At 49.8% G+C, this 23213-nt stretch overlaps 1 protein-coding gene across 16 annotated transcripts; it reads left to right on the forward strand.

The window, feature by feature from the left end:
* The first annotated feature begins 492 nt into the window (after positions 1–492).
* CAPG (capping actin protein, gelsolin like) lies at positions 493–22767 on the forward strand. 16 transcript variants are annotated; one of them, XM_033125513.1, is made up of 11 exons: positions 557–656; positions 7276–7331; positions 14390–14425; positions 14597–14769; positions 14858–15012; positions 15198–15365; positions 16514–16663; positions 17031–17123; positions 18057–18189; positions 21965–22053; positions 22589–22767. In XM_033125513.1, exons 3-11 carry the CDS (start codon positions 14403–14405, stop codon positions 22652–22654), a joined length of 1050 nt encoding a protein of 349 aa, XP_032981404.1. In that variant the 5' UTR covers positions 557–656; positions 7276–7331; positions 14390–14402; the 3' UTR covers positions 22655–22767. The 16 variants fall into 16 exon arrangements, with proteins under 16 accessions (XP_032981399.1, XP_032981400.1, XP_032981404.1 ...); XM_033125515.1 differs by lacking the exon at positions 557–656 and adding an exon at positions 3477–3502; XM_033125522.1 differs by lacking the exon at positions 557–656 and adding an exon at positions 5878–5991 and having other exon boundaries at positions 14600–14769.
* Positions 22768–23213: the final 446 nt, after the last annotated feature.

Below are 23213 nucleotides of genomic sequence, written 5' to 3' on the forward strand. Positions count from 1 at the left end.
TTAAAGAGGGACTGAAGCAATGGCTCCAGTTTCCATGGTATCTACCTTTTGTGTCTAGGGACAGAGAGGCTACTCAACAAAAGACTAGTTGTCTTAACAGAAATACTTGGAAAACCAAGCCTTTGAGAACTTCCCAGGCAAAAATAGGCATGCTTAGAGACCACCTGACCAGTTAACATGACCCCCCACTCCTGCTACCAATGGAATCTGGGCCACCTACTTGGAATATCCTCTTTGGACTTGTTTCTAACTGTTCCAAGATTAAATGGAATATTTCTAGGAAGTGTTTGGACTCGACCTAACTAGAGAAGAATAAAATCTGACATGACAGGGACCTGGTTATACCTTCACAAACTAGGTCTTTTCCTGTCAAACTTGATGGTTAAGGACACAGCAGTACATAACAAGACCGAAAGTGTAAAAGCTGAAAATGGGGTTGGAGACACAAAGTCCAATGTATTGTTGGCCACTGTGGTGTCACTGCTCCCGATACAGGTGTAACCTGAATCCCCACTTGGGAGCCAGAAATCAGCTGAGAAGAGGCTTCTGGAGAGAGACTGCCCAGGCCCCAGAGGGTGAATGAAGTGGGTCCTCAGCACAGCTCATCCCACGGAGCAGGCTGGACCCGAGTTCCTGACTGGCACTAAAGGGTTTGGGTAAGTCCCTTCTGCAGCGCCGCAGAGGATCCCTGGGTAACGTGGGAAGCTAGGACAAGAGGTCTGGCGCTTTCACTCTGCGGTGTGAGCAGAGAGCACTCTGAGAGAGAGCACAATGAATGAAAGTGCCCTGGTTATAAACTTCTTAGCAGCCTCTCAGCCTTACTTGGCATTGCCACGTAAAGCTGATGCCTGGCGCGCAGGGCGCTGAGAGCGGCCAAACACAGCTGCCCGAACATCCGGACCTACATCCCAGGATAGGGAGCACCCAAGCCTTCCCTGGGCTTCTCCAGGCCTGAAGGCCATCAAGGGACCCTAACAGGCTTAGTCCTGCCCCTGGGTTGGGGCTGCTCCGCCCTCCAGGAAAAGGGAGTTCGCTCCAGGAGACGGAGGAGACGTCTGGGAGGCGCCCTGTGTCCCTCCCAGGTGACGGGCCCAAGCCCCCACCCACCACGCCCTTCCCCTGAAGTCCCAGCCTTGTTGGGAGGGAGGAGCAGGGAACCGGGATGGTGGGGGACAGAAGACTCCGACCTCCAAAGGCGGAGAGCCCACCCCGCAAGCAGGATCCCACCGCGCAGAACGCTCTCTTCCGGTAGCGAAAGTTCCTCTCCTCGAGGCCCCGGCCCGCAGCCCACTGCCTGCTGGGATTTGTAGTTCATGGGGTGTGGGGCCGGCGCACCCGGCGCGTGCGTGTCTCTGTGTCAGTGAGTGTGTCCCAAAGTCCGCTGTGGCGTTACTGTCCTCCTGACCTCGCACGCGATGGCCCATTGGACCTAGGCTTGGCGTAGGGATCGTAGACCGCAGCTCCTCTGCCCCGCCCCGCGGCCCATTCCTGCTGGGATTTGTATTTAGGGCCTGAGTGGATGTCCCGCCAGAGCCCAGCCAGGAGTGGAGCCATCCTTACTCCTTGTTTTCCTGTATGCCCTGGATCTGGAAAGAAGGCCTTTGGCGGAGTTCCCAACTCCAGCCAGGCTCCCTTCCCGCTGGTCCACCGCCCCTCGATGTATCTGCAGGTGCATGCAGGACCAGCCTCCAGATGGGCAAATTAAGGCACAAGAGGGGCAGAGCCAGCGTGGAGTGGAAAGGCGGGAGAAAAACGCTGGAATGAGGCCTAGGCCTGGGAGGCTCAGCCCAGGCCTGGTGGGCAAGGCTGGGCTAGGAGAGGGTCCAGAGCCCTTTCAATTCTTAAGATTCTGTGATCAGTGCTGTCTCAAAATGATGAACAAACACATTCCAGGACTGGCTGGCACATTAGATAAAATTTTTATTTGCTAAATTTGGCAACTCTGCAGAGGGAGCCCATGGTGGGAGGAAGTATCTTGTGAGCAAGAAAACAAAGAAATGGGGTGACCCTAGCCCACGGATTTGCTTTGAGGGTCAAATGGGCCTTATGTGTGAGGTGGGGGTATTTTGTAAGCTAAAGCCCAGGGCAGGGCATGGGTGAAGTGTTATCATTGCCAGGATCTGAACCTGAAGCACTGGGGAAAGCTGGGCCTTCAGGAGCCCCACTTTAAAGGGGAAGGTACACTTACTATAGTTATGTAAGATGTCCCCATTAGGAGAAGCTGGGTAATAGAGGCATGGGACCTCTCTATACTATTTTTTTTTTAAGTTGGATGCAAATGGGTCAAGGATGGACACTTAAAGGTTACAAAACCCTTTTGTTTTTATTTTTAATGTTTAAAAATTGATTTTTCAATTACTGTTGACATACATTATATTAGTTTCAGGTGTACAAAACAACATAGTGATTTAGACATTCATACATCTCACAGAGTGATCATCCCAATAAGTCTATTACCAGTCTAACATGGTACATAGTTATTACAATATTATTGAATATATTCCCTATGCTGTACTTTACATCCAATGAATTTTTTTTCAATTATAGTTGACATTCAATATTATATTAGTTTCAGGTGTACAGGATAGTGGTTAGACATTACATAATTTATGAAGTGATCCCCGATAGTCTAGTGCCCACCTGACACCATACATAGTTTTTACAATATTATTGACTATATTCCCCATACTGTACTTTACATCCCAATGACAATTTTATAACTACCAATTTGTACTTAATCGCTTCACCTTTTTCACCCAACCCCCTTCCTATCTGGTAACCATCAGTTTGTTCTCTGTACCTATGAATCTTTGTTTTGTTCTTTAGATTCCACATGTGAGATCATATGGTAGTTGTCTTTCTCAGTCTGACTTATTTCACTTAGCATAATACCCTCTAGGTCCATCCATGTTGTCACAAATGGTAAGATTTCAGTCTTTTTTATGGCAGAGTAATATTCCATTGTATATGTATACATACCACATCTTTATCGTCTATTGATAGGCATTTTGGTTGTTTCCATATATTTGCTATTATGAATAATGCTGCAGTGAACATACGGCTGCATATATCTTTCTGAATTAGTGTTTTTGATTTCTTTGGATAAATTCCCAGAAATGGAATTGCTAGGTCATAAGGTAGTTCTATTTTTAATTTTTTGAGGAACCTCCAAAATTTTTCCATAGTGGCTGCACCAATTTGTATTCCCACCAACAATGCATAAGAGTTCCCTTTTCTCCACACCCTTACCAACACTTGTTTTTTTAAAATAAATTTTATTGGGGAACAGTGTGTTTCTCCAGGGCCCATCAGCTCCAAGCTCCAAGTCATTGACCTTCAATCTAGTTGGGAGAGCACAGCTCTGCTCCAAGTCCAGTTGTCGTTTTCAATCTTTAGTTGCAGGGGGCGCAGCCCACCATCTCATGCGGGAATTGAACAGGCAACCTTGTTGTTAAGAGCTCACACTCTAACCAACTGAGCCATCCGGCCGCCCCCCTGGAAGGTAAGCAGCAACTTGTCTTCAATCTAGTTGTGGAAGGCGCAGCTCATTGGCCTATGGGGAATTGAATCGGCAACCCTGTTGTTCAGAGCTCGCGCTCTAACCAACTGAGCCATCCGGCCGCCCCAACACTTGTTTTTTGACAGCTTTACTGAGTGTACAATTCAATGTTTTTAGTACATGCGCGCAGAGTTTGTGCAGCCATGACCACAATCTAATTTTAAAACATTTTCATCACCCCCAAAGGAAATCTGGATCCATTAGCAGTGACTCCCTAAACCGCCCCAACCCCTCTGGCCCTAGGCAGCGGCTAATCTGTCTGTTCCTATAGATTTGCCTATTCTGGATATTTCATATAAATGAAATCATGTAACATGTGCTCTTTAGTGACTGGATTCTTTCACGTAACGTGATGTTTAAAAATTCGTCCAGGTTGTAGCATGTATCACTATTCTGTACTATTTTTGCAACTTTTTGTGAGTCTATATTTTGAAATAAAGCTCAGAAAATAATAATAATAACCAAGGTATCTAAAGGGTGAGCAGAGGTAAATGTGAAAGGACTCACAGCTGGAATTAGCATTCAGTGCTGAGAGTAGGGTGGGCCTTGGAAGGGGAGGAGGGAGAGCAGGGCCTGGCGGGGAGGAGGGGGCCCATCTCAGCCCAGCTTCACCTCAGGAGGCTGTAGGCGCTGAGTGTTGGTGGGGGGAAGTGTCATGGGGTCCCCCCACCTCGCTTCCAACCTATTCTCTGGTAAATTATTTTGACCTAACTTTGCCTCCATTTCATCATTTGTATAATGAGGATAGTAAGATGATCTACTTTAGAAGGTAAATGAGAGAAAATCATGTAAAGGACAGTGCCAGGCCTCAACAGTGATAGCTCTTATCGTGACCTTACAGTGGTGATGAGGAATCAGTATTGGTCTTGAGGAGTAAACCTGTCCTCTTGTGTCCTCCCTGGGGACCAGTTAATCACTCAGTGCCCTTCCCCACCATCACAATGCTCCTTCTGGCTGGCTCATGCTCATTCATACTGTACTGGACAGTCCCACTTTTCCAAGAGGTTACCAAGGAATTCCAGGGTGTCACTGTCTAGGATGCCCCTGAGCACCCAGCAGTGATTTAAAAAACAAAACAACAAACAGAAAACTTGCGAATCTTGAACTTTATGCAAAAAATATGGCCATCCAGACCCCTGGCCATTCCTCAGAACGGGTTGAAATGATCTAGAAAAATTCATTGCAGATCAAATTTAAAGGCTAGAAGCATCATGAGTCAGTGCTTTTAAAGGAATATTTTGGAGAATTTCAACGTTGCAATTTTTAGGAATCGAGTATTGAGACAGATCCCGGTCAGTCCCATATGCTGAGGGAATGCAACAGCTGGGCCTGAGCTGCGCCTCTAGACTGGAGCCAGAGGAGCCAGGAGCCAGAAGGGGACTCACTCTTTTGTAGGGGACTCTCACTTTTCTAGTGCCTGCATTCTACTGGGAAACTGAGGCTCAGAGAGGGCCATGTGGCAGGGTAGTTAGAAGCCAGGTAGGGAGAACTCACTTAGGGAGAATCATTTGCAACTTCAGGAAATTCTTAGCCCTGGAAATTGGTTCATAGCCTGGGTCCATGGACACAGAAGCAGAAAGCTGGCTGTTTTGTGCATCCTCAGACCTTGGCTAGAAACCAAGCAGCCAAGACCGGAAATCAGTGTCTGATGCCTTCCTTTCCCAGTTTCTTTCAGCCAGATGTTTGTCCTAGGAGTTTATTAATAACTGTCACAGCACCCTGCATGTGTCCAGGCCTTTTTTCAAAGAGCCTACCATACATAAGTTGTCTCACCGGATCCCCACGATACCCCAAGGTAGGAGAGCTGGGATATTGTTCCTCACTTCACAGGCAAGGAACCTGTTTAAGCAACTTTCCCAAGGTGACAGAGCAGTACTACAATGTGGAGATTTTGCTCTCTAATCTGTTAAAACATCAATGTAATTTTTTGGAGTGTCTTTTACCTGCTGAGTGCTCTGCTGGGTGCTAGGGTCACAAGGACAAACTGACATGGTCCCTGTGAAGAGGCACATGTTGCAGACAAGAAAAAGTGGTGGTCAGGAAACATTCTGGGGGTGGCTGTAGTGGAAGTGTTTTATACCTTGGTAGGGATGTGAGTTACATTGGATGTTTGCATATGTCAAAATTCGTCCATTGTACACTTACAATTTGTGCATTGCACTGTAAATTTTACCTAAAAATGCAGAAAATGGGAATGCTCTGGAAGGACAATGCCACCAAGGCCTTGGTAGCTGTCTGGAAGCAGGCCAGGGCTGACTAAGTGGGCTGCCCATGGATACAGTTCCGCCTTTGCTAGTGGGTGTGGCTGAAAAGTTTTCTCCTGGAGGCTGCAGAACCAGAGAGCTTAGTGGCCTCCATGCCTAGAGCACCTGGGGGAGCACTACGGAGAGAGTGAGGGCTCACTGCCGTCTCATAGGAGGGATATATAGCAGGTGAGCAGTAGGTCAGGGGAGGAAGGACGAGGGGAGGGAAGGTGGTCTCTAAACATTCCTCAGGTTGCCCAGCTTCGCACAGATGGCAAAGGGCTGAACCAGGCTTTGAATTGCTTCCCTTACCCTAGGTGGAAAAAACTCAAGCTGGTTGGAAATTTTGAAGCTGCTTCCCAAGAAAGGAAAAAGCCCTCTTACAACTGTGTCAGGGAGCCAAGGGCTAAGCCTTGATTCTGATGCCTTTTGTCACTTGACATCTTGTGGGGTTTGCCTGCTGCTCATGGCTCTCCCCATTTAGAAGCCAAGTGCTGTCTTACCTCCAAAAAGCTTGGCTTCCGGTGCAGACAATGGCTGCCCTGTTTTCAGGGGCGCCCCCAGGTGGTTCAGGCCGGCCAGCCCCTCCCTCTGACTCACTCAGGCCGCATCCAGTTGCTCACGTCGGGGGGCGGCGGAGAAGGCGGTCTCAGCAACGCGGCCAGGCTCTGGAAGGCAAGTAGCGCCTTGGGGTCTGACCGCCGGGGCACTTAGGCTCCCCCTTTGGGGGTCGTAGAGTCTAGGTTGCTTTCGGGCCGCCTCCTCCGGGCGCCCCGCTCCCCCCTCTCTTTGGGGCGCCCCCGCGTGTTTAATCACGTCTGCGGCTTCCAGTAAGGAGGGGCAGGAGAGGGCGGGCCCGTGCTGAGAAAGCTTTCTTGTACTCCGTTTGTACCAAAATCTGAGCATTCCTGCTGGGGGTGACCGTACCGGGAGGAAAAATGTCAGTCTGGTAAAAACAAGTTTTAAAATCTTGTTACCAGATAATGTCATTAGCGGGTGCATTGTTAAGAGTTACTGGGCGCAGAGACTCCCGGGCTGAGTGACCTGCTCTTTGTTTCGCTGTTCATTTGCAAACCTTTCCCTGTGGTGACGGGCCACCTTTAGCTAGGTAGGTGAGGCTTAAGTGTGGAGAACAAGGAGTCGTATTCATCCTTGTGCCACGGGTGGGCGCACAGAGGCCGGGACCTGAGACCTCCCCCAGTTTCTGCACCGGTGCAGACCAGTGTCGTGGACCGCCCTGGGTGGGAGTGGAGATGTCGTAAGGGGGGGGCGATTCCTGCCCTACACCAAGAGCTGGAGGAGGGGACAGGGACATTCCTTCCCGAGATGCTGAGCCTATTTACTGGGGTCTTCCTAATAAGTTCTCAGTGTTGGGAAGAAAAAGAAGTCTAGGTTTATTAAGCATCTATTATTTGCTCATTAATTATATGATGTCATTTGATTTTCACATTTATTTTTATGCTCATTTTACAGATAGGGTACAGGGAGGCTCCAGGAAGTTAAGTCACTTGTCAGAAGAAGCGCAGCCAGTAAGTAGCCAAACTATCCAACCCTGCCCACTCTACTCAGCCTCTGCCCAACCTCTGGTTCTGGTGGGGACAAGGCCCTGCTGGGGTTCCAACCCAGATTACCTAATTTTTAAGGCCAGCAGTTTGGTCATGGAGACACTCAGATGCCCGCTAGAATTGGAGGTTGTTTTGAAGAGAATATTTAACTTCCTGTCTTGCTCTGGGAATTTTACAACATGGATTAATTTAGTTCCATTGCCCACACGGATGCCCCTGGGTGGGGTCCCTGCTGACCTGCCCAGGGCAAGGGCAGGCTTGTGTCCAGGATCGGTGGGTCAGTCCTGGCCGAGGAGTCGTGTGTATGTGTGACTGGAAATTGGGTGCCCTCTTTCTCCTGGAGCACACACGGACTCCATCCACGTCATTCTTCCACATGGATTCAGAAGGGAATGGAAGCTTCCTTTGCTCTGCCTCCTGCTCCCTGTGTGATGGTGGACTAGTCACTTGTGCTCTTAGGGCCTCAGTTTCCTCCTCTGGAAAGCCAGCAAGCCGGTTAGACCAGACTAGCTCTAGGGTCCTAGGAGGTGATGTAGGCAAGATGGTCGCCGCCGGTTCAATCCAGAACCACACTTACTGCTGTCCCTCAAAGGGCCTAGTGCAACAGTCACGATTGTGTGACAGATAGTAAAGGTGTGGTGAAGGAATGTAAAGCTGACTGAGGGTCGACTTGAAAGGCCTTCGGTATTCGGGACACTACAGAATCAGTAAAGAATGTTTCCCGGCCTCAGCCACTTGCTCAGAACTGAGCTTAAAAAAACAACAACAATCAAATGAATGCTCAGAGCAAGGAAAAAGACAAGTCTGGAGGAAGGAAAAATCACTGCTGAGCCAGTGACCCCACCCAGGAAAAGTGACTAATGTAGCGGAGCCTGGGGTGGGCAGATGAGCTGCCTGAGGCTGGTGAGTGGGGAACAAGGCCCCTGGTGGCTTTCCTTGCGTGTGTGTGGCTCTGCTTGCAGGCCATGGACCCCGAGATGCTGACCCTGTGGGAGAGACCTGAGCTAGCTGAGGCCACTGGGGAGGCCTGGGGCTGGGGTGGACCTCTAGCCTCCCTGTGGGTGCCTCCCAATAGCCAGCCTGGCCTCAGCAAGGGCTGGGGATGGAGCTGGGGTGGGGCAGGTGGGTGGGACGGCGTGGGAGGAGTCAGAGGGAAGTGAGAGGCTGGGGTGGGGCAGGCAGGTCTAGGAAGCAGAGCCTAGAAAGCAGAAGTGGAAGCACAGCTGCGGAAGGGTGAGAGTGGGCTGGGTGCTGGCTGGCCAGGACCCTCTGTGGTGGGCAGGTGAGGGCTGGCTGCCAAGTTCTGGAAAAGACTCACATTTCTGGAAGCTGCTTTGTCCAGGACCAGGTCTGGCAGCCTACTGGCCTGGCAGCTCCCCACCAGGCTCCAGGTACCTTATCTGACGGAGCCTCTCAGCTGCTCTGAAGGACTGTCGGTTGTGATCATATTGGTGAGAAACTCCTGGGTTGGGGCTTGACCTGACAGAGGCCACCTCTTCGAGTAACTGGACTCCTGAAGGTCTTCTCTCCACCCGAAGTGCATTCAGATTTGAGGATACCTGTCCCTAAGATAGGATGATGGTGTGACTAGATAGGTGGGCTGGAGTGATTGGGGGAGGGCCTGGAGCAGGCCTAGCATTTGAATTCCAGTCCATTATTTTGCATATTCAATAAGACCCCTGCTGCGGTTGGCAGGCTTCCTGGAAGGGGTATGGGGGAGGGAGGTGAAGGTGGAGCCGGGCAAGGGTAGGGGTCCTACTTGGTGTCAGGGGAAAGAGCACTGGCCCACCAGTTGCCAAACGAGGCCTCTGGAGATCAACTCTCAAGAATGCCCCTGTTCCAGGCTGGGAGCATCTGGTGTCCTTTTTTTTTTTTTTTTTTTAAAAAAAGATTTTGTTGGGGAAGGGGAACAGGATTTTATTGGGGAACAGTGTGTACTTCCGGGACTTTTCCAAGTCAAGTTGTTGTCTTTTCAATCTTAGTTGTGGAGGGCGCAGCTCAGCTCCAGGTCCAGTTGCAGTTGTTAGTTGCGTCGAACTGGCAACCCTGTGGTTGAGAGCCCGCGCTCCAATCAACTGAGCCATCTGGCCACCGGGGAGCTGAGTGACAGCTCATTGACTTCATTCTAGTTGTGGAGGGTGCAGCTCGCTGGCCCATGTGGGAATCGAACCGGCAGCCGCGTTGCGCAGAGCTCGCGCTCTAACCAACTGAGCCACCTGTCTGCCCCTGTTGTCCTTTTTTTCTGTTGACATTCACCTCTCCATCCCTTTTGGGGGAGAAGAGTCTCAACTAGGGACTAACAGGGACCGTAAGGTGAAAGGATCTGTTAGGAATCAATGGAATCAGTCTAAGAAGAGCAAAGATACCACCTGAGGACAGCCGGCTAGCAGTGCCTTAAAGGCATACATGTCAGCCAGGCTACACCGGGTCCCCAGAATGTCCTCAAAGGCAGGCTCCTGGACAGGCATCCTCCCCCACCCACAGCCCCGTGACCATCTGACTGGATTCCTAGCCTCTGCTTTCTTTGTGGGGGCTACTCTAGCCTGTCCAAGCTTGTTGAAATCCTGTGCTCTCAGGCTCCATCTGGTCTAATAATCGGAGCCCAGCAAGTCCAATTAATCAGATGCATTCTCTGAGCACCTGCAGGGTGCCAGGCATAGTGTGAATTTCCAGCTAGATCTAGAAAGGCAAAGTACAGTCCCCGTCCCAAAGGCCCTTATAATCTAGTAGGGAAGATGGCAGGCCCAGAACTCACCGAACTATGGCCGAGTGGGAAAAAGAAAAGGCTGTGACGTAAGAGGTATAGAAGAGGCTGCGTGGAGGGTAGGTGAGTTCCCCATCACTAGAAGTGTTCAAGAAGAGATGGAGGGGGATGCTGCAGAAGGGATTTCTGCGCTTTGTGTGTATGGGTATGTGTTGAGAGGCAGATGTGGAGTAGGATTAGCTAAGCATTAAGATTCCTTCTAAAGCTGATATCTATGATTCTGTGACATCCCCCACCCAGGGGATGTTTATCTGTGGTCCCACTGGTTATGATGGCTCCCTACCTCATGGGGTTGTTGTCAGTCTTCATTTCTGTGCTCCTCAGCCCATTCTGCCCAGTGCCAAGCTCCCAGTGTGGACCTTGAATGGAACTGAATGAACCCTGTCAGGCTACTCGAGGAAGGCAGGAATATCAGACATATCCCTTCTGGCTGAGACATGAAGCTGTCAGGTCCTGCTATAAGGTAGCCTGCAAGCAGGGACTGAAGTGTATGCTCCCAGATGAGAGGGCTGGGAGAACTCCCAGAGAAGGCTGAGGCCAACGAATGCCCTGGAGGGCTCCTTGGCCAGCTGGAACTTGATATGGGCCTGGAGGGCTAGAGGGACTTGGATGGAGGTGAGGGTGGAGGTGCCCACTGAGGCGGCTCAGGGAGCTGTGGGCTTGGGCAGAGGGGCTGGGAGGGACAGGAGGGAGTGAACGGCCAGTCATGCGGACCCTTGCCTGTGAGAGCCTGGAGCAGAAGGCTGTGGGGCAGGGATCTGATGGGGCAGCAGAAATGTCAGCCCTGACCCAGCAGTAGCGTCACCTGGAACTTCTCAAACACTTGATATCAGGCTCCACCCCAGAGAGTCTGATTTTAACTGGGCTGTTATGTGGCCTGAGCATTGGGATTTTTTTACAACCCCCCTGCCCCCAAATGATTCTGATGTGCATGTAAGTGTGAGACCCTGTTCTGGACAGTTAACTGGCAGCTTTGAATCACCTGTAACATACGGGGTCTGACACGTTCACGAACTTGTCGCCACGATGTTGCTAACCTTTTTTGATATCAGAGGGATTATTCATTATGAATTTGTACCAACTGCACAGTTAACCACGTTTACTCTTTGGAAGTGCTGAACAGGCTGCGCGAAAAAGTTAGACGACCTGAACTTTTCACGAACAATCATGGCTCTTGCATCACGACAATGCACCAGCTCACACGGCACTGTCTGTGAGGGAGTTTTTAGCCAGTAAACAAATAGCTGGATTGGAACACCCTCCCTACTCACCTGATCTGGCCCCCAATGACTTCTTTCTTTAACCGAAGATGAAGGAAGTATTGAAAGGAAGACATTTTGATAACAGTAAGGACATCAAAGGTAATACTATGACAGCTCTGATGACCATTCCAGAAAAAGAGTTCCAAAATTGCTTTAAAAGTGGACTAGGCGCTGGCGTCAGTGCATAGTTTCCCAAGGGGAGTGCTTCGAAGGTGACCGCAGTGATATTCAGCAGTGAGGTATCTAGCACTTTTTCTAGGATGAGTTTGTGAACTTAATTGTCAGACCTCGTATGTTCAAAATGCTGACACACAGGGCCCCCCCGACCTCTGGAATCCAGATCTCCGGGATGGGTTTTGGGCATCCATGTTTTTATAAAATCCTGAGGTGATTCTAACAGGCAGCCTGGGTAGAGAGTTAGGGTGACGAAGGAGCAGGCAGCCAAACCCCTGTCATCAAAACTCTGCAGTGGCTCTCCTAGGCTTGGAAACCCCGGCATGTGGGCTTCCTGCTTTTGAGTTATAGCGTGAGCTCTCAGATCGGTAACACAGCATGAAAAAATAGTAAAGCTGATAACTGGCCCTCTTGTTTACACCATCTCTGTTCCCCAGCTCTCCCCAGCCTTGGGCTAGGGGCAGCCCTTCATCTCTTCCGACCTGAGTCACAGACGACTGCTGCCTGTTGCAGGGGATGTGGGCACAGCATGTGACCCTCTGTGGCCAGGAGAAATGTTCAAGCTTCCCTCCCCTCAAACTTCCTCCTCATGCTTCCCCCCTTTGGGGACATGTGGTTCCAAAAACTGCCTTCAGCTGTGTTGTAAGTTAGGCATGGAAAAGGAAAGTCATAATTCACGTGGTATCTTACATCCGTTAACCACTGCCCGTTTGCTACTCCCTGTTTGCTACTCAGACTCAACGCGCTCTGCTCTTCCATTCATCCTCCAAAGATTTTTCTTTGCCCTCCTGCTTCCCAAACCCCCAAGAATCTACTAATGGTGCTATTTTGCCACTTTACCCTGAAATTCCCAGGCCCTTACCCTGTACCACTGGGGCTAACCTTACAAAAATGCCAGGATTCACCTTAGAAAAAAAGCATGAATTGTGTTGAAGTGCTTGCTGGTGTTAGCTCTGCATTTTAAACCAAAACAAAAAAACAAACAAAAAAAACCCCTCTAGTAATAGGAACATATAAGAAAGAGAGTGAGTGAAACTGTAGCTACTGCATTTGCTGAATTTTTAAAAGGCTAATATATTTTTTAAGTGCTTGCCTTTAACATTTTTTCCCCCTGAATAATTTTTGTCCAAAAAAGGTTGCTATCACTGACCTACAGAATAAAGATGATGTTCATCATCCTGGCACTTGAGAGGAGCTGGGGATACAGAAATGATAGCTGATGCCTGGGGAAATACCCCAGGGAGGGAGTTTAGAATTAGAGAAGGTACTAAGTTTAACGTTAGCTGTAAAGTTTTTTCTTCATTTTGTTTTTTTTATTTTTTGTTGTTCTTTATTTTTGGTAGATGCCTTTTATCAGGTTAAAGAATGCTAAAATTTTTTTTAAAATCAGGAATGGATACAGAAATTTGCTAAATGCTTTTTCTGCATCAATTGAGACCAAAAAAAAATAGGGTGGATTACATTGATCGTTTTTCAGATGTTAAAACAGCTTGCATTCCTGGGATAAACCCCTATTCAGTCAGATGTTTTACCCTTTTTACATATTACTGAATTCCATATGCTAAAAGGTTGTTAGTATTTTTTGTGTCTGTGTTCATGAGTGATACTAGTCTAATTTTCTTTTCTATAATATATTTATCTGTTTTTGTTATATCAGGGTAATGCTGGCAGCATAGGACAAATTGGGAAGTGTTCTCTTCTGTTTTCTGGAAGAGTTTGTGTAGAATTGGTATTATGTCTTCCTTAAATTTTTGGTAGACCATATCTGCACTTGGAAATTTTTTGGAGTGGGGGAAGACGTGTTAACCTCATTTCGGAGGTTCAGGTTTTTGATGACACACTGCCTGCCGTCCCACTGGTGCCTCACGAGCGTCACCTCACCCTTCCCGTAGCTACCTCTGCCCAAAACCCACAGGCAGCAGTAGGTGGCATGTTCCTGGTGCGTGCCCACACTGGCGGAAGCAGGCCACAGTGGGACACTGCGCAGCCCCACGGGGGGCGCAAGCGAGAAGGCCCTGCCCCAGCTATAGCGATCCCAGCCAGTGCAGGCCCCCCAGTTCAATTTCTTTAATAGATATTAAAACTTTCATAATTTGTATCCTTTCATGGAATTTGCTTGTGTCGTATAAGTTGTTGACTATATCAGCATAAAGTTTTTGTAATATTCTCATTATCCTTTTAGTATCTGTAGAATCTGTAGTGATGTCATCTCTTGTTTCTGTACTGGGAATTTGTGTCTTTTTCCTGATCAGTTTGTCTAAAGGTTCATCAACTTTATCTTTTTCCCCCCAAAAACCAGCTTCTATAATTTTCTCTATTTTTGTTTTCTATTAATTTCTACTCTTATTTTTATTATTTTTTTTCCTTCTGATTATTTTGGATTTAATTTGCTTTTTCTTTTCTGTGTTTTTTTTTCTTTTTATGGTGGGAACTTAAGTCATTGATTTTTGACTTTTCTTATACAAGCAGTTATTGCTCAGAGAGCTGTATTCCAGCCTCATGCAATGCCCAGAGGGAGGGGTCTGGAAGCAGAACAGAGGTGTGGGTGAAAGGTCACAGTAAGGGGAAGACGCTGGCCCAGGAGCCAGAGACCTGGTTTTCCCTACCCTTTCACTAGCTGGGTGACTTTGGACTTGGACTTTCTGAGCTTCAGTTTCTTTGCCGGCATAATGGAGTCAGGGATAATCTCTTCTTGGGGTCTTTGAAATGAAGTATTTGATGAATATGAAAGCACTTGGCCTCCTGGAAGGGCCTTCCCAGACCAATGTGAAAGGTGGTTGTCATGGCATGTGTAATAATAATGGCTTCTTCTGTCTTTCCAGATCCAGAAACAGCATGTACACACCCATCCCCCAGAGGTAGGCTGTGTACCCCATCCCCTCTCACCCTTCCCTCCTTCATTTCCAAGGACTGCCCTTCATTCCAGCCACCCTACTCCCCATACCCCAGCCACCAGTCCTGCGCAGGTCTCTCTGCTTGGGGCCATTCCTCAGAGGCCCTGGCACTGCCAACCTTCTCCCCTCCTGCAGCAGCTCTCCATTCCTGGCCTCAGTGCAAGACCCTGGCCTGCACGTGTGGCGGGTGGAGAAGTTGAAGCCGGTGCCAGTGGCCAGGGAGAACCAGGGTGTCTTCTTCTCGGGGGACTCCTACCTAGTGCTGCACAATGGCCCGGAAGAGCTCTCCCACCTGCACCTGTGGATAGGTAAGGGGCTCAGGGCTGGGAGGGGACTGGGGCCCTGGGGCTGGCATGGGTCTCACGGGCCTGGTCCTGCCCCCTCCCACCGCCCCAGGCCAGCAGTCATCCCGGGATGAGCAGGGGGCCTGCGCCGTGCTGGCGGTGCACCTCAACACTCTGCTTGGGGAGAGGCCAGTGCAGCACCGAGAGGTGCAGGGCAACGAGTCCGACCTCTTCATGAGCTACTTCCCGAAGGGCCTCAAGTACCAGGTCAGCCCTCCATGCAGCTTTTCTCAGAGCCTGCCCCCGCTTCCAGCTGCCTTTTACCCTGCGAAAGGCCCAGGCGTCCTTGGGGCTGGGTCCTCCCCACCTTTCTGCCCGTCTCCCAGTGGGATGGGGTACGGAGGGCCCCGGGTCTCACGCCAGCCCACTCAGGCTGGCCATCTGGGCTGCAGGAAGGCGGAGTGGAGTCAGCGTTTCACAAGACCTCCCCAGGGGCCACCCCGGCTGCTGCCAGGAAACTCTACCAGGTGAAGGGGAAGAAGAACATCCGTGCCACCGAGCGGCCGCTGAGCTGGGACAGCTTCAACACTGGGGACTGCTTCATCCTGGACCTGGGCCAGGTAGATGGCAGGGCAGGACTGAGCACTCTTCTTTTACAAGGGCAGGGACCAGGAGGCCAGGGAATAGCGAGAGAATCTGAGAAGCTAGAACTCCATTCCAAGTGGGACCACTTCAGCCATTAGAAATATCCCTGTATTTGGAAGGATAGAAACAGCCCTCTGCTGTCTAGCCATTGCCTCTAACACTGGAGCCTCCTCCCTCCTTCTCTTAGACCACTGTAGTTGTCAGTTAGCTGCCTGCCAGATCGTTTGTTCATTTATTCCCTCATCCGTTCACTCAGTGAATCTGATGCCGGCTGTGAGCCAGCACAGGGACCACGAATTGCTTGCCCTGGGGAGGCAACAAGATGACGTGGCCTGTCACTTGCCGTAGTCCGTGGCAGGATGTGATGAGGGCTCTAAGAGAAGCAGCGACATGTGCTGGGGGACCTTGGGCAGGGAGGGGCTCTCTAGCCTGCTCCAAAGCCATTGTCCCAGGAAGCGCTATTTGACTAGACCTTCCCAGAGGGGAAATGTCATTCCAGGCAAAGGACCGGTGAGCTGAGGCCCTGAGGTGGGGTGTAGACGTGCATGTTGATAGCAGGTGCAGGGTGGGAACAGGAGCCCTGGGAGTGCAAATTGCTAAGGAGGGTGAGACCCAGGTCATGAGGAGACTGACCGAGGAGTCTGGGTCACATCTGATGGTGCTGAAGACTTCGGGCAGGAAGGTCAACCCAGGAGGGTTGGGAAGGAGGACCAGAAGCAGTGCAATGGAGGCAGGAAGACCAGCTCAGGGGAGGTGATGAGGGCTGTGCCTGGCAGGGGTGCCGGCAGGATGCTCAATGACAGCATTCACCCATTCATTTATTCAATAAAAAAATACGTTGTGCGGAAATACGTGCCAGTCTCTGTTTTAGCACTGGGCATAAAGCAGTGAACAAAGCAAAGTAACACAGCACAGGACACTCATGCCCTAATGAAACTTACTTTCTAGTCAGAGGAGATAGATTATAAACACAATAAAGACGTCGAAATATATGCTATGGAGAAAAGAAAGCAGGAGGGACATGGGGGGCCGGGCAGAGAAACACAGAATGTCATTGCCATCCTCAGAGAAGCCTTGTGGCTCCTCCTGCCTTCTTTCACGCGAGCTTCCCACTTCCTTTCAGAACATCTTTGTCTGGTGTGGTGGAAAATCCAACATCCTGGAGCGCAATAAGGCTCGGGACCTGGCCTTGGCCATCCGGGACAGTGAGCGGCAGGGCAAGGCCCAGGTGGAGATCGTCACAGATGGGGAGGAGCCTGCCGAGATGATCCAGGTGGAGGGGATGTTGGGGTGGGTGGCCCCTGCTTGGAAGCTACCAAGAGAAGCGGTGCTCAGCTGTGGGGCATGAGGGTGGCCCGTGGAGGACTGGGCGGGGGCATCGGGGCCACTGCTCAGGGCTGTGGCTAGCTCATAGGGTGCTTGGTGTGATTTAGAGTAAAGTACGTGCCCCTGTGGGCAGATGGACCAGTGGCCTGGTAGGTGAGGTGGCTTGGACCCAGACCTCACTCACCTCTGCCGTTGCCCTTGTGTGGGACAGTTTGCCCCACCAGAGGCAGTGGCCCTGGGTGTGATGGGTTGGGAAGTTCTGGGACAGGTGCCCAGGAATCCCTGGAAACCTGGTCTGCCCTTGGCCCCTGCAGGTCCTGGGCTCTAAGCCCACTCTGAAGGAAGGCAATCCCGAAGAAGACCTCACAGCTGACCAGACTAATGCCCAGGCCGCAGCTCTGTATAAGGTGGGCATTCCGGGTCTGCCCTGGGACCAGGCAGAAGGTGGGAGCCTGGTGCACCAGGGGCTGAAGGAAGAGGAGAGAGCAGTGGGAAGTTTGGGCCGGGCACCGGGGTGGTTTATCTAGGGCTAGGAGTGAGAAGAGGATGGGAAGTGGGCAGATGTCGGGCCCTCCTGAGGAGATAAATGCCACTTCAATTCTATGCCCTTCTTGGAGAAGGAGATGTTGAGCTTTACTGTTTGAATTCTTTGCATTTATTTGTAATTTGGAATCCATTTAATTTCCAAATGGAATCATTGATGAGGGTGATGGGAGGGGTGGGGGCTGCCTGGGATTTGCCTGTTAGTGTTGTTCTCACTGTGCCCTGTCTATTCCTGGGGCTTGAGTGGTGGGTGGGGGCGGTGGTGCAGGGACGCAGCCTAAGCCTACTCCTTGGGCAGAGGTTAGGGCTGTGTGTTGGGAGGAAGAGGGTGATCCAGCACTGTTCATCTATTAACCGAAAAATAAAAAGGCCTTCAAAATGAGAGGCAATAAGTATTTATTTGAGATCAAAAGAATAGCTATTATGGATGTATTGATTCAGGCAGAAACCCAAATAGTGTTCTGATTAGGAGACAAAGGCAACCGGAATTTATGAGAAAGGGAAGAAAGGGAGCAATTACTTCAATAGAAGGAAGGTGGGGATAACATAGTGATACTAATTCTGAAGACTGTTTTTCATTTTTGGTCTGATCGTCATCATATTTGCTTTCTTGTCGCCTTTGTAAACAGTTATTTGAGACACAATGTTGCTTAGGCCTAGTCCAAAGGTTATTTTGCCCTGTTTAACATTCTAAAGGTTTGAGGTATAAGCTGTTCAAAGCAATTCCTCTGGGATGGCAGTTCTGGCTCCGTTTTAAAGTGGCTGCATTTATATTATTTTGACACACCCTCTCCCAGGTCTCTGATGCCACTGGACAGATGAACCTGACCAAGGTGGCCGACTCCAGCCCCTTTGCCCTCGAGCTTCTGATTCCTGATGACTGCTTTGTGCTGGACAACGGCCTCTGTGGCAAGATCTACATCTGGAAGGGTACGTGTGGCTTCTCTGCTCCAGCCTGCTCTGACCCTGCAGGGCTCAGCCTGCCTGGCTCCTTTCCAAAGACAGTCTCCGAGAGAGAACCTGGATGCTCCAGACCTGACATCTAGTCTGAGGGTTTTCTCTTTGCTGTCCCCACTCCCTAGATTCTAGGCAAACATTCTGAAACTTGAGCATGCCTCAGAATCACCCAAGGGCTGAGGGCCTGTGAAGACAGGTAGCTGCCCTCGCCCTCCCCTATCCCCCCCTATTTCCCATTCTGATTCACTAGGTTGGGCTGGAGCCCGGGGATTTGCAGAGCTGACTGGCTCCCAGGCCTTGCTGCAGGTCCAGGGACCACATTCTGGGGACACTGACACAGAGCACTCCTAGGCCTTCAGGGTCATTGGGGCCACTGATCCTGACATTCTGCCTTGAGGTGTGACAGAAATTTTAGAGAAATTAAATCTCACTGTATACAATGGGTAGTGAACTGGTAGAACTTATTTTTCTAAGAGATAAACACTGTTATGCTGAAGCTTGTTCTTTGGTCTGACTCTGAAATGTTGAAACAGAACTGAGTGTCTGAGTGATACTGGGAGCTTATTATCTTCTCCAGACTTGTCTTTTCTTGAACATGTCTTACTTACCTCCCTGACCAAATTATAAACTTCTTGAAAGCAGCAACAGTATTGTCTCTAGCATCTTGATGGTATAGTATTTCCTCAAGAAATAGCTGTGGGGTCAACCAAGGCAAAGAGAAATTCGCAGCCCCAGCCTGGTCAGGAAGATAGAGAAGTGTTAGGTGTTCTAAGGATGGCAGCTACTAGGCAATAAATAATACTGTCGCTGCAGGGAAGGGCCTGGAGCAGCACGCTGCCTGGCAGGTTTCTCAGTTAAAGCGTATGTGTGTTGGAAGTGGGGGTTGGGGCTGCCTTTTCCCTCCTGCCTTCCCCATGGAACCAATTCCAAGCATGGGTGGTTCTCAGAGGCCCACAAAAGTGTATGAGGTGTGATAAAAAAATATGGCGAATATTTAAATAAAAAAAAAAAAATTACAGTAAAAGACACATGGCCATTAATCCTCCTCAAAGTACTCCCCCTCGCTTCAAACACACTTATCCCATCTTTCTTGCCACTTTCTGAAGCAGTTCTGGAAAGTCCTCTTTCGTGAGAATCTTTAGTTGCGCTATCGTAGCTGCCTCAATGTCCTGAATCGATTCAAAACATTTACCTTTCATGGTCATTTTGACTTTGGGGAAGAGCCAGAAGTCACACGGTGCCAGATCCAGTGAATAAGGTGGATGAGAACACACTAATGTTTTTATTTGACAGAAATTGCCATGTACCAGAAGCGATGTGTGACACGAAGTGTTGTCATGATGGAGGATGACTTATGGCACACTTTAAAACACACCTTCTCTCAGCCGTATTGAAGATCCCTGCCTTTCCATTGGATGGCACTTTGGCAGCAGCATTCATCGTATTTTTTTTATATCAACGGAAAGGTTCCATGTCACACATCGCTTCTGGTACTGCAGTTTTTGTCAAATAAAAACATTATGGTGTGTCCTCATCAGATCTGGCACCGTGCAACTTCTGGCTCTTCCCTAAAGTCAAAATGATCATGAAAGGTAAACGTTTTGAATCGATTCAGGACATCGAGGCAGCCATGACAGTGCAACTAAAGACAAGAAAGAGGACTTCCAGAACTGCTTCAGAAAGTGGCAAGAACGATGGGATAAGTGTGCTCAAAGTGAGGGGGAGTATTTTGAGAAGGATTAATGGCAACGTGTCTTTTACTGTAATACATTTTTTTTAATTGGGAATATTGGGAAACAGTGTGTTTCTCCAGGACCCATCAGCTCCATGTCAAGTCATTGTTTTCAATCTGGTTGTGGAGGGCGCAGCTCACTGGCCCATGTGGGAATCAAACTGGTGAACTGGGTGTTATGAGCAGTGCACTCTAACCAACTGAGCCACCTGGCTGCCCCATAATAATTTTTTTTTAAATTTAAACATTCACCATATTGTTTGATCACACCTCGTATTTAACCCCAAGTGAAGAACCAAACCATTTTGGAAAGAAACCAGAGGAGAAAAAAACAGGAAACTTGGGAGCGGGGAGAAGTATCTCAGGTAGCTGGTTAAATCACAGGAAGGATACAGCACACTAATTTGAGATACAGTGTAGCTAACTGCATTTTATAGCCTGGCTGGCTTTACCCAGCAAAGGCTTACTTTCTCGTGCATAGAAGCAAATACTGTGGCACCTGCCTTTTTTTTTTTTTTTTTAGATCGTGATTTTTTTTATTCTGTGGTTTAAAATGACTGATCAGCATAAACAATTAAAAGGCCTTTATCCAGAGGCTGGAGTGTCCCTAATTTACAGGTTAGAACCCAGGTATCCCCTCTACCCAGCACCATAGTGAGGTGGGCTGAGGGGTAACTATGGCACCAACTTTTCAGAAAAGAAAAAAGTTTTGCTGCGAAGCTGACTGGCAAGGAGACAGGAGGCAAGGCTCAAATCTGTCTCCGTGATCAAGGGCTTGGGGTGGAATTTAAGGGGTTCAGGAAGGGACAGGCAGGTATGTGGAAGTGCTATTGGGCAGATTTCAGTGGGAAGGCTTTAGGACCGGATCTTCCTGGATAGTGGACCCTTCGCTTCTTAAAGGGTTCTGGGGATCAAGTTCCGGTCAAGTCCCAGCTTTTTGGTTCTGTTGGGGGTTGAGACAAAACTTTGGTTCTGGGTGTAATGGAAGGTCAGAATTCTCCCCTGCATGCTTTGGCTGCATGACTTCATGGTTTTGTTCTGAGTTGTTGTATCTTGTTAGAAACAGGGTAAGGTCAGTTTGAGCTGGTTCTGCAGTTAGTGTGAAGGAATAAAAATTCACCTGAGTAAAGATCTAAATTTAAAGGTCATGAATCAGGCCGCATCCCATCTAGTAAAGAGAAAGGGTGCTCAGAGGAGCTGTACGAAATGGAACGTGTCTACAGGCAGAAAGAGAATGGGACAAGGAAGTCAAAAGAGTGGATTATTTTAGGCAAGGTCACGTGTACTTAGGGGAAGACCGGGGGTCTTAGCAGGCAGATTATCTCACTAGTGCTGACCAGGAAATTCCAGACTGATTGGTTTTAAAACTCTCCTGCAGGGAGAGGCTGAAACTGCAGTGAGGTTAGATATTAAGTCTTGGTGGATATAACCACAAGTGACTCCATGACATTGTTGTCTTGGAAAAATGCCTTAAGCTGGAGACCATTTTGCGTTAACAGGACTGCATACAGGAGGGAATGGATGGCTGTGCGGTCTTCCTTTTCATGTGCTTAGTTGGCATAACTGTTAGGCTGATGTCTGCTATGTGGCATTCTGGGAGTAAGACTGGAGTAAATCACACCCATTTGTCCTAGTCAGTTGTACAAAGAAGGCTTGATAACGCTACACTCAGCAGACTCAGGAGGGGTCCTGGGTGGGGGCTATGGTTCTAACGATGGAGGCCAGGAGAACACTAGTTCTCGTGACTCTCCCTGGGGCCCTGGTCCGAGCAGAAGGTTTTGATGCTTAGAGCTGGCAGAAGAGCAGTTTCCCTCTGGCTTGGAGCTGCCAGTGGGAGAAGTCTCACAGGGCTGACTTGATACCTCCAAAGAGCTCTTCGGCATTGTTACCACTTCCTGGCCCATTTATTTTAAAAGTGGCCAGCTATGCTGTGGACCTCCTGAAATTTCTTCCAGAAAGATGGGATGTGGGCTAGAGAGGGTCCCTGCTCTTTTTTAAAAATCTCCTATGACCCAGGGCGAAAAGCTAACGAGAAGGAGCGGCAGGCAGCACTCCACGTGGCGGAGGGCTTCATCTCCCGCATGCGGTACGCCCCACACACTCAGGTGAGGAGACTCCCGGGGCCCAAACCCGCCTTCGGGGCCCTTCCCATGGCCTCCTGCCCTCAGACTGGACAAGAAGAGCAAGCAGAAAGCCTCGGGTGCAGTCAGGAATCGTTGGGCCTCCCCACCAGGCCCTCCCTGTGGGAAAGCCCTTCTTGATCCTTCAGAATTTAAAAGTATATGTTATTTTCTAAGAGGGTGTGGGGCAGAGGCAGCTCGTGCACCTCCTCTGGGCCTTTGTCCCTGGCTGGTACTGCTGCTTCTCACCCCAGCACTGCGACTCCACAAGTCATTCCAAGGGGAGCTGATACGGCTCATGTCCAATTGGTGCATCTGTCAGCCTGTGCGCCTATGTCCTTGAAGCAGCGTTTCCTCAGCCCGTGTGCCCGTCATCTTTCTCATCTCTTGGCTTACCTGGAGGAGCACCCTGGGCCTGGAGGGCATGTGGACTCAGGCCTGGTACATAGCACCCTCCTCCGTGGCTCCGGCCTTCCCCGGCAACCTCATGAGCAAGACTTGTCTCCTGCTGTCCCTGCAGGTGGAGATTCTGCCCCAGGGCCGCGAGAGTCCCATCTTCAAGCAATTCTTCAAGGACTGGAAGTGAGAACGGGCATCTCCCTGTGCCCACCTCCTGCCTGCTTGCTGCTCCTCCCGCTGCCTGGTCGGTGCTGAGGTGCCCCTGCAGATGCTCAATAAAGGAGACTTGTGCTTTCCTCACTCTGCCTACACTGGGCATGCTCCCTGCCCCACCTACTCACCTGGGCTCCCTTGCTGGGGTGGAGGACCCAGGAGACAATACCCTCACTCCAAGGGGCCAGAGCTGGCTTTGCATGATTAGGCAGAGGGGCCAGGAGTCCCAGTGGGCCTGGCAGGTACCGTTGTGAACACAATAGGGAGGTGGCACAGCGCCAGGCCCCAGGATCGCTTTCAGCCAGGGGTTCAGTTCAGTTTCACGTTCCCAACTGGGAGAAGGCAACGGGCTGGGGATGCATCTCTGTTCAAGCCAGTTTTTCCTCAGCTGCCCGGATAACCCACTGCAAGGCAGCTTCCAAATGACGTATGCTCGCCAAGCAAAAGCACTTTTCACTACTGTGCAGAAGTCTGGCTTGTCACTTCGTAGGCACATTGCATCATGTATTAGGATGGTGGGCCCAGGGCCACCA

This window comes from Rhinolophus ferrumequinum, chromosome 13 (genome assembly GCF_004115265.2).
Source record: "Rhinolophus ferrumequinum isolate MPI-CBG mRhiFer1 chromosome 13, mRhiFer1_v1.p, whole genome shotgun sequence".
NCBI classification, from domain to species: Eukaryota; Metazoa; Chordata; class Mammalia; order Chiroptera; family Rhinolophidae; genus Rhinolophus; species Rhinolophus ferrumequinum.